General features: G+C 46.5%; 1 protein-coding gene across 1 annotated transcript; it reads right to left on the bottom strand.

The window, feature by feature from the left end:
• Window positions 1-8882: 8882 nt before the first annotated feature.
• LOC103641642 (uncharacterized) lies at window positions 8883-11135 on the bottom strand. Its single transcript, XM_008664976.3, has 5 exons — window positions 10682-11135; window positions 10539-10604; window positions 10176-10362; window positions 9865-10093; window positions 8883-9773 (listed from the first exon to the last, which is right to left on the bottom strand). The coding sequence occupies exons 1-5, from the start codon at window positions 10942-10944 to the stop codon at window positions 9214-9216; spliced, it is 1305 nt and encodes a 434-aa protein (XP_008663198.1). The 5' UTR covers window positions 10945-11135; the 3' UTR covers window positions 8883-9213.
• Window positions 11136-11471: the final 336 nt, after the last annotated feature.

The raw sequence follows: 11471 nt of genomic DNA, 5'->3' as shown, positions 1-11471 counted from the left end.
CATCTCGACCTCGACACGGGAGGTAAATCCGTCGATGAAAAGGTATACCGATCGATGATTGGTTCATTACTTTATTTATGTGCATCTCGACCGGACATTATGCTTTCCGTTTGCATGTGTGCAAGATTCCAAGCCGACCCTAAGGAATCTCACCTTACGGCCGTAAAACGAATCTTGAGATATTTGGCTTATACTCCTAAGTTTGGGCTTTGGTACCCTCGGGGATCCACATTTGATTTGATTGGTTATTCGGATGCCGATTGGGCGGGGTGCAAAATCAATAGGAACAGCACATCGGGGACTTGCCAGTTCTTGGGAAGATCCTTGGTGTCTTGGGCTTCAAAGAAGCAAAATTCGGTCGCTCTTTCTACCGCCGAAGCCGAGTACATTGCCGCAGGCCATTGTTGCGCGCAATTGCTTTGGATGAGGCAAACCCTGCGGGACTATGGTTACAAATTAACCAAAGTTCCTCTTCTATGTGATAATGAGAGTGCAATCCGCATGGCGGATAATCCCGTTGAGCATAGCCGCACTAAACACATAGCCATTCGGTATCATTTTCTTAGGGATCACCAACAAAAGGGGGATATCGAGATTGCATATATTAATACTAAAGATCAATTAGCCGATATCTTTACCAAGCCACTAGATGAACAAACTTTTACCAAACTTAGGCATGAGCTCAATATTCTTGATTCTAGAAATTTCTTTTGCTAATTTGCACACATAGCTCTTAAGTATACCTTTGATCATGTCTCTTTGATATATGCTATGACTAATGTGTTTTCAAGTATATTTCAAACCAAGTCATAGGTATATTGAAAGGAAATTGGAGTCTTCGGCGAAGACAAAGGCTTCCACTCCACTCTACTACTCATCCTTCGTCGTCGCTCCGAGCATTTCTTCATTTTTGGTATAATCTTCACTCATATATTTTATTGGCCAAAGGGGAGAAAGTAGTTGTCAAAGGGCCTATATTTCATTCCAAGTATCCGTTTTTGGCGATTCATGCCAAAGGGGGAGAAAGTATTGGCCCAAAGCAAAAGGACCGCACCACCACCCTAATTTTAAAAAATGATTATCAATTGGTAAATTTCAAAGTGGTATCTCTTTGTGTTCTAAAGGGGGAGAAAGTAGCACTTTCAAAAATTAGTATCTTAAAACCCTCTTGATCACTAAGAGGAGAATTTATTTGAGGGGGAGTTTTGTTTAGTCAAAGGAAAAGCATTTCAAACAAAGGGAGAAAATTTCAAAACTTGAAAATGCTTCGCAAATCTTACTCATTTATCTTTGACTATTTTGCAAAAAGACTTTGGAAAGGATTTACAAAAAGAATTTGCAAAAACAAAACTTGTGGTGCAAGCGTGGTCCAAAAATGTTAAAAATAAAGAAACAATCCATCCATATCTAGTAAGTAACATTTATTGGCTCAATTTTAAGTAACCTTTGCACTTACATTTTGCAAACTAGTTCAATTATGCACTTCTATACTTGCTTTGGTTTGTGTTGGCATCAATCACCAAAAAGGGGGAGATTGAAAGGGAATTAGGCTTACACATATTTCTTAAATCTAATTTTGGTGGTTGACTTGCCCAACACAAATAATTGGACTAACTAGTTTGCCCAAGTTTATAAGTTTTACAGGTGCCAAAGGTTCACAACAAGTCAATAAAAAGACCAAAGTTGGGTTCAAGATAATGAGCTAAAGGTATCCCTGGTTTGGCGCACCGGACTGTCCGGTGTGCACCGGACACTGTCCGGTGCACCAGAGTCACTTCGAAGCTGAACTCTTCACTCTCGGGAAAATCCGGAGGCGGCTCGCTATAATTCACCGGACTGTCCGGTGTACACCGGACAGTGTCCGGTGCTCCAAGAAAAGGCGACCTCCGGAACTCGCCAGCCTCGGGAATTCGCATCGGCTGCTCCGCTATAATTCAACGGACATGTCCGGTGTACACCAGACTGTCCGGTGTAACTGCGGGGCAACGACTACTTCGGCGCCAACGGTCACCTGCAGGCGCATTAATTGCGCGCCAGAGCGCGCAGAAGTCAGGCACGCGCGAACAGGCGCACCGGACACTCTACAGTGTATGTCCGGTGCACCACCTGACATCAAGACAGGCCCTGCGTCAGAGCTCCAACGGTTGGAACCCCAACGTTCGGGTGACGTGGCTGGCGCACCGGACTGTCCGGTGTGCACCGGACTGTCCGGTGCACCATACGACAGACAGCCTCCACCCAAACGGCTAGTTTGGTGGTTGGGGCTATAAATACCCCCAACCACCCCACATTCAAGTAATCCAAGTTTTCCCACTTCAACTACTTACAAGAGATCTAGCATTCAATTCTACACACACCAAAGTGATCAAATCCTCTCCAAACTCCACACAACGCCCTAGTGATTAGTGAGAGAGATTTGCTTGTGTTCTTTCGAGCTCTTGCGCTTGGATTGCTTTCTTTCTTCTTTGATTCTCCATTGCGATCAAACTCACTTGTAATTGAGGCAAGAGACACCAATCTTGTGGTGGTCCTTGTGGGAACTTTGTGTTCCAAACATTTGAGAAGAGAAAGCTCACTCGGTCCGAGGGACCGTTTGAGAGAGGGTAAGGGTTGAAAGAGACCCGGCCTTTGTGGCCTCCTCAACGGGGAGTAGGTTTGCGAGAACCGAACCTCGGTAAAACAAATCCACGTGTCACACTCTTCATTTGCTTTCGATTTATTTTATGCCCTCTCTCTCGGACTCATTATTATTTCTAACGCTAACCCGGCTTGTAGTTGTGATTAATTTTGTAAATTTCAGTTTCGCCCTATTCACCCCCCCCCCCCTCTAGGCAACTTTCATGTTGCTTCGGCAAGTCAATCCCAAGCATCTTGGCAATAGCCTCCACCGCCACCACCAATGCAACGAGGTCAGCAGCCAGAAGGGAGTCAGCACACTCACCTTCAGCGGGACTTCAGAGAGGAGTCCGAAGCTCGCACAGTCAATAGCACTGTGCCAGAGTCGAAGCATATTTACTGATAAATATCCTACCTCGACAGCGGATTTTCGCATTATTCGCATTTTCAGTCTTACTTTCTTTTTAATAAGGAACAATTATGGGAAGTTTAAGTGCTTTTTATCGTCTTTTAATCTCTTGTAACAGTTTCGTTCTCTGTCATAATAAAAATATGTCTTCTCCATAGGCTTAAGTTGCCGAAACATAAGAATTTATGGTGGCAAGAAGGATCTTCGAATTATCAAAAATTTGTTCTAAGAAATACAGTGCAATTTCTTCGAAGCAGCAAAAGTCGTTCCTAAGGGAGCACAGTGTAAGTTTTCCGCTCAAAAGTCGTTCCTAAGGGAGCGCAGTGTAAGTTTTCTGCTCAAAAGTCGTTCCGAAGGGAATGCAGAGCTTACAGCGAAAAATAAACGCTAATTCCGCTGAAAGTAAAAGGCGAAGAAGCTCCTAAGGGAGGCTTACAGCGAAAAATAAACACTGATTCCGCTGAAAGTAAAAGGCGAAGAAGCTCATAAGGGAGGCTTACAGCGAAAAATAAACGCTGATTCCGCTGAAGTAAAAGGCGAAGAAGCTCCTAAGGGAGGCTTGCAGTGAAAAATAAATGTCGACCTTCGGCAAATATCATTTTGCATAACATCACATGATCACATCATTTGCATAGCATAACATCATACATCATGTTGCATCAATGACGCAAGAAGGGGATCAATGTTGATATTTGGAGATTGTTCCGAAGAAACAGTGCCAAGGCACGAAAAAGTAAATTTTGAAGAAGCATACCTTCATCAAACTCCAAAATGAAAAGATTTATCGGTTATTGATTTTGCGAAGATCGCATGTTTTTATGAAAATATGGATATTATTTACGAAGCATGAAAAGAAGGGAAGGTGTTTTTTCGCCGAAGGCTCAAAAACGGTATGTATATGAAGTTTCATGCATCGTAAAGAATAGAACAATAAATAGTTAATATATTACACATGTTTCTCAACAAATATTATATTCTAAATGTTTTTACAGCAGCATTTAATCTTCCCTTAGAACTACTTCTGCAGCTTCATTTAGTAGCTGATCAACAACTTTATCCATGATGGCTTCGGCCATTTGTCTAATTTCGTCATCCCCCTTCGTGTGGGGGCCCGCAGATGATTCAGCAGGTTATGAGGGAAGAGTAGATACGGACTTATTACTATTACAAACCGTCAACAAGTTCGAAATCAAAAAATTACAACAAAGAGACAAAAACCACTAGTTAATACCTATTTGCCCTTCGGGCTCTGCGCTTTTCTCAGCAGCCTCTGCTACTTTTCTAGCATCATGGATGCCTTTTTCGCTTTTTTGAATAATCTCTTGGGCCATTTCCCGGCCACCATTATCCCAGATGTCGGTGAAAAATTTTCCACCAACCATGCTAGCTTCGGCCGAGGGGTCTTTTATATCTTCGGAGGATAAGGCAGTTTCCGATTGTGCTAAAACTTTCACATGCTCGCAGCCTTTCCTCTCTAAAATAGTAGCAATCCCCCTGGCACCCGAAAAAGCACATATGTCTCCACGGCTATTCAAAATTTCCTCAAAGGCCTCAGCTTCGTGATTAATCCATTCGATTGGGCCTTCGGGGTTACCCCTTGTGAAGTTTTCCTCGCTCGAGAACGTGCCAACGCTGGCGAAGCTAGCTTTTATTTTCTTAACGCATTCTATAGATTTGTCATAGCACCTTTTCTTGGATGAACGAAGCTCTTCAACGGTTCCTTCTAAATGATTTGCCCATTGATCGCTAAGTTCTCGCTTCGTATCTTCAAGTATGTGTTCTTCTTTAGCCCGGGCTAATTGTTTCCGAAGATCTTCAATTTCGTGCTTTTGAGCTTCGGCCTGAGCTTTAGAAGTAGCTTCGTTTTCCTTTATCTTATCCACCAATGTAAGTAGAATTTTGTCCTTTTCCAAGGCTTCGTTTCTTAGCTTGATAACCTCTGTTCGAAGGTTATTGAGAGCAATAGTGCAGCTCTCATCTTCAGCATTCTTTTGTGCCCTTAAGGCATTACTGAGTATTAAGCCCTATTCAAAAGAATGAATGGATTAACATAAGAACAAAAGACTAATTCAAAATTCATAAACTTCAAAATTCATAATTTTTGTACCTTCAGACTATTGTATGCAAGGCTATCCGCAAGATCATCCTTCGTCATGGCGTAGAGGCCAGCTTCAAGCTTCGGGAACCCCATGCTTCTAGCCATCTCCCGGCAGACGGATAATTCCTTGTTATCTGGGAGACAGTATAAGAAGTCATCTTCGTATGTGCCATTGAATACTAAGGCCCCTTTTGGATACCTCAGTTCTTGGGCATAGTGATTAGCTTCAAAAATCTCTTCTTCAGATAATCTTTTTCCCGAAGCATGTCGAACAATATAATCGAGGGCTTTGGAGGATGCTTCGGGGGCAGCAGTGCCAGTTTCTTCAACTAAAATCGGCTCTGTTATTTTTGCTTCTTCGGCTTCCAAGGATTTTACCTTGGTGGGCTCTGAAGGCCCAGCTTCAGTCTCAGATTGTTGCTTTGGAGCTTCGGCAACAAAGATTTCAGTTTGCACTTCGGAAGTTTCAACAATTTTCTTCGGAGTTGTGCTTGAAGACTTAATTGTCTCCAAAACATCTAGCACATTAACCATCCTTTTCCTTTTCGGGGTCACCGCTGGGCCCTTTTGGTTTTTTGCTATCTCAATTTTTGCTGAAGGACTTAAAATTTCTAATGATTTTGTTTCTTCAGTCCTCGGTTTTTCTGTTTTTTCTGTTGATGGTGCTTCGACCATTTCTTCGATTTTTGGCACTGGAGGTGGTTCTTTAGCTTCGGTGGCTGAAGAGGTCTCACCAATAAATTCAGGCACTATGGCCGGTTCAATAAAACATGGCCGATGTGTGAGAACCTTTACCTTTTTTCTCTTCGGCGCTGGCTCGCTAGGAGCAGCTGAAGCAATTTCCTTTGCAGAAGAAGTATTCTTTCTTTTTTGACCCCGCGCAGGGTAATGGTAGTCGGGGTAGACAAACCCAATTGCATCAAATACTCGGTTAAGTCTCTTCTTCTTTCGGCCTCCGAACGCCGCTGATAATGCAGTATCTTCGGCCTTCGAGTACACTCCAAGCAATTCGTCACTTATGGCCTCAATACTCTTTAACCAGTCATCATCTGGCTCAACAAACTTATCTCCGTATTTGAATGTGTATTTTAGCCTAACTAGTCCACCTTCGTCAGGTTCCTTGACGGTCTCCTTCGGCATTTCCCACTTTTCTACAAGTGGCCATATTCTGAAGGCAATATGCTCTTGGACCAAATCCCTTGTCCCAATAAAAGAGCAAACCACGCCGAAGGCTCTCTGGCATTCTTCGGCTGCTTCATTCATTTCCACCTTCGGCTTCCGGAGGCCGAAGCGTTGCCAGATAGGGCGCATAATGATACCCTTGATATCTTCACGTGATTTCAAGTCATTTTTCACATAAAACCATTCAGTCATCCAGTCGCCGGGCCACCTCTTTCGAAAGGTTGGCACAGGGCAGCTTGACCCAGACCGAGCGCCGAAGCTGTAGCAGCCGAAATTGTTGTGATACTGCTCTTTCCCCAGGGTTTTGTCTCATACAATAACTCATGTATGTTGCACAAGCTTTTTGCATTAGGTTCCAAACCTTGGCTCCTCGCGGCCCACACAAAAATGCCCATCCTCATGATTGCTTCGGGAGTAAGTTGATGAAGGTAGATTTCAAATATCTTCAGTATTTCCACGACAAATCTGCTCAAGGGAAATCGTAATCCAGCTTTTAAGAAGCTTCGGAATATCACGACTTCATTTTCTTCGGGAGTCGGGCAAGTCTTCTCTCCTTCGTCAGCCCTCACAATAGACAAGTCCCGAAAATATCTGCCCCTCATATTGACAAGATGATTTTCTTTAATACTCGATTTACCAAAAACTGCATGGCTTGGTCGCCAGGGTCGATCTTCGGAATCTTCACCGCCACTATCCACATCGTAACTTTCACTGTCGCCAGTATCTTCAGATAAACCCTCCAAAATCTCCCTGGTAATCTTCTCTGTATTGGTCTTTAACATTGATTCAAGAAAGCCCAGGTGCATCTCCTCAGAAAGGCTTAGCTTTGAAGCACCAACAACTTTCTTATCTTCAGACATCTTCGCAAATGCTGACAAAGCGCACTCGAAACCGAAGCTTAAAAATTTAAAACCAAGCAAGTGTTGTTGCGTGCAGGCTAAAAAGTTGGGTGAGTAAAAGCAGGTGGCAAGGGAGCGTGCCAAATAGGCTGGTGCTGAGCTCTTATTTATACAACTAGCGCGTTGAAAACTGGAGGGTCCCGCTTGTCAATGACTGCTGCTATTCTAGCAGAAGGAAGGTGTTTTTTCGGACCTTCAGCTTAAAGCCTTCGTCCATGTCGCAATATGAATTTATCATTACAGTAAATTAATATTGCGAGGGGCTACTGTTGGGGGCCTTCGGCTTCCGAAGGTCCTCAAAAATATAATTTGACAATGTTTTCCGAGTGAAACATGTGAACAGGTATCTTCGGAGTCAGGTTGCGGGTATACAAGAGCATGGTTAAGACGAAGCTTGGCTGGGATGGAAAGCGACCACGACGAAGGATAAGACGATCACGAAGCTATGTGCAGAAAAGCTTCGGCATGACGGCAGAAAAGAGGAACTGACTTAAAGATGAAAAGCCAAATTAAACCTCGAAGAGTTGCTATAGAGTTATTGATATATGTAAAGGGCATCAATGTAATTTTACATGGGCTACGTCCCGTGCCTATAAATAGATGAACAGTACTCCCGTACTATTCAGGGCTGACTTGGCATACGCTTTTTGCATCACGTCTATACCTTTACTTTTCATCAATCTGAAGGTATATTTATAATTTGTCTTTATGAATTTGGTAATAAAAAGAAGTTGATGATAATATTCGTATCATTATTCATGTTTCATATATGTGTTCTTTTTTACCATCTATCGATCTTACGAAGGTCTTTTCCTTCGTAACCTTCGTCCAGAATTCATTATATCCGAAAGGGCATAATGTTTATAAGGACGAAGGAATTTAACATTTAACACTTTTTATGTTGCCTTGTTCTTAACTCTTAACATTTGAGAACAAGTCCCCAACAGAGAATAAGGGGTGTGAATGAGCCCAAACACCTCCTCTATTTTATAGGATGGATTTATGACTTTCCTTTTTGGAAATTCTTAAAAAATAGAATCTAAACGATTAAAATAATGTCAGCCAATCAGAAGATGCTACATCAACACCAAAAGATTAGTACCATCCAGGCCGATCAATAATAACACGTACTCCAACGTAATGGCCGATACCAAACAACATGGTCTCAATACGATCAGTACTGACCACACCAATCGATCGACACACCCATTGACCGATCGAACGTAACGTCTGCTGATGCGACTGATGCAGCTGATACCGATGCGTGATCGCACGCGAGACCACATCATTGGATGGTATCGGTGAGCACTGAACCCAGCCTTATTATTAGGCCGTCTCTAGCAGCTTACCCATCATATCTTTAATCGCGTCCTCTATTTTAAACTTCACTCTGTAAATAATGTGATATATAGTGCAAAATAATATTTTTTATGATCATATACACGATTTACTAGAGATAGTTATGCCGGAAGAATTAGTGGACAAGTATATTTTTTTCTTGCCATTCTACTACGAATGCCTGAAATATAAATACCGGGAGAATTGGTGGACATGTTGGTTGTCGTCAACAGCATTTATTGTTCAGTGTATAAAAGTAAAGGGCTATGGTGGCATGGGAAACCAAAACTGGTCTATCCAAGAAAATTGAAGAAAAGTGAAATTTTGGTGAGATAAAAAATACAAATGTTTTATGAGTATAAAGCAAAAAAATGTGGGTGGCTGAAAAGGTTTCACATGAGGACATCTCTTGCTTGCTTGCTTGCACAGGAGGAGCATCTCCTGATGACCACACAATCAAATAAGGAACCCCCAAACACAGCATGATATCACAAGTGTAGGTATATGTATCTCCTATACATACGCCCGTCCAAAAATATACACGGCCACATGTAGAACCTGAAATATTGTAAAATCTTACACAGCTTACAAACACGCGTCACACGTGCTACCACAGGCATGGATCCTGACCCAGCAGCTGCAGCTGATACTGACACGCCGTGGTTCGGAGTTCACTCGATGTGGTGGCTCTTGCCTACTGCTGCCGTGGGCGGCGGCGGCGTGAGGTCGCCGCAGTCGAACCACATGGTGTCCGCGAGCCGGGGGAACACGAACCTGTAGAAGATCCAGTCCCGGAACACCTTCACCAGGCGGCCGCGCACGCCGCCGACGTTGGTCCCGCCCTGCTGGATCCACCCCGACAGGTAGGCTCCGGCGACCAGCCAGGCAGCGCGCCACCGCCGCTGCGCCACGTACGCGGACACGCCCTCGGCCGGCGTCGCCTCACGCGACAGCGCCCGGGCGAGCACCACCGCGTCCTCCAGCGCGGAGCACCCGCCCTGCGCCATGTCGGGCGTCATGGGATGGAACGCGTCGCCGGCCACCGTGACGGGCCCGCGAGCCGCGGGGCCCAGGAGGACGGACACCGGGTTGCGGTACAGGAGCGGCGCCCACGAGAGGTTGCCGTGGTCGGAGTGGCGCACCACGTCCAGGTACTCCGCTGGCATGTGCCTGGCCAGGTTGTCGGTCACCTCGAGCAGGGTCTTCACCGGGTCCCCGGCGGCTTCTTTCTCTGCAAACGCAGGCACCACCAGCACGCGCGCGTCTGAGCTGAGCTCTGAAGGACTGGCACCGAAGTGGCATGCGGCAGTGACTTCACTTGCCTGCGGCGACCGTGTTGTTGACGAGGAACCAGTAGATGTCGGTGTCGCTGATGGGCACCATGCCGGCTCTGAGACCCTCCGATAGGAACTGCCGGAGCTCCCGCTTTACGCCGTGCCCGCCAGGGAAGACGGAGAGCCCGCGGACGGCAGACCGGCCCGAGCTCGCCGGTTCCGACAGGCCCAGCCACCGCGCCACCACCGAGTGCACGCCGTCACACCCGATCAAGACCTGATAACGTGTACAAGGAAAACTAAGAACCATGCCTCCTTTTCTTGTCTGTCGAGTTCTTGCGAACGCTGCCTTGGTGTACCTTGGCTCGGATCACCGTGCCGTCGTCCAATCCAAGGACGACGGTCACCGACGAGTCGCCGGCTGCTCGCTCGGTGTCGATGGAGACGACCTTGGACGAGAAACGGACGGTGCCCGGCGGCAGCTCCTCCGCGAGCGCCTCCAGCAGCGCCTTCCTGTCAAGCGCCCTCACTCTGACTTCTTCGCCCCTTGTTGTTTTTTTTAAAAAAAAAATGTTCAGTTCAGCCAAGAAACCAGGCATTTCAAACCAAAATCACACAAAATCCGACGAATTTCTTGAGCTGCATGGCTCGTTGGTCGCTGCCGCCAACGTGGCTCCGTGACGAGTCATAGGATTGGAATTCGCAGGAACCGATGGACTCACTTGTTCTTGTTGCCGGCAAAGCGAAACACCTGCGTCGCCCCGGTCTCGAGATTGGTCACCCTGGATCTGTGGGCAGCCATGCGATTCAGCAGGTCAGTCGAGAGCAAGCATGGGCGACGGCGACGGCGACGGGGCGCACGCACGTTTCGTAGGCGTCGTAGCGGGAGGCGAGCTTGTGCGCGACGCCGAGCGCGCGCAGCGCGAACCAGCCGTTGGGGAAGATGGTGAGCGCGGCGCCGGTGGCACGATGCCCCGCGTGGCGCTCCAGCACCAGCACGCGCCGCGCCGCGCCCGCCCGCCGGAGCGCCAGCGCCGTCGCCAGCCCCGCGATGCCGCCGCCCACGATGACGACCTCCGCATCGACGTGCTTGGCGTCCGCCGCCGCGTTGCCGCCGCCACTGGCCATCGATCGTTCGGGCGTGGGAAGCGTGGCCCTGGACAGCTGCCCGGGGTAGCTCGTACGTGCAGCAGATAGGAGGATTGGAGGAGTGCTATGCTCACCGCGCGCAGCAGGGGGTGGCGGGGCGCTAATTTTGGCATCATCGATGTGCGTGCCATGTCGGAAAGTGGATGTAAACGAGTGACAAACAAAATAAAAGGACCTTTTGTCAGTGACCACTTGTTACTTATAGACAGAGCACAGGACGATGCTTTTTGAGTCATCGACACGACAGATCAATCATGCAATGCAATTGTTGTTGTTGGCCGATCAGCTTTTTTTCTGCGGCGATGAAGAGGGAACAACGGCGTACGTTGCAGATCTGACGAGTTCTATTCTATCTCGGCTGTGTCCTCCAATCGAGATCTATGACTTGCAACTAGCTTACCCGAATGTGATGGTCAGGATGGAAGACAACATCGATCGAGGATGGATGACATTGACAGTATAAAGGGGGAAAATTATCTGCGAGAGATAGCAATGATCAAGCTAAG

This window comes from Zea mays, chromosome 10 (assembly GCF_902167145.1).
Source record: "Zea mays cultivar B73 chromosome 10, Zm-B73-REFERENCE-NAM-5.0, whole genome shotgun sequence".
NCBI classification, from domain to species: Eukaryota; Viridiplantae; Streptophyta; class Magnoliopsida; order Poales; family Poaceae; genus Zea; species Zea mays.
Note: the sequence above shows the minus strand (reverse complement) of the source record. Positions and strands in the feature narration are given on the sequence as shown.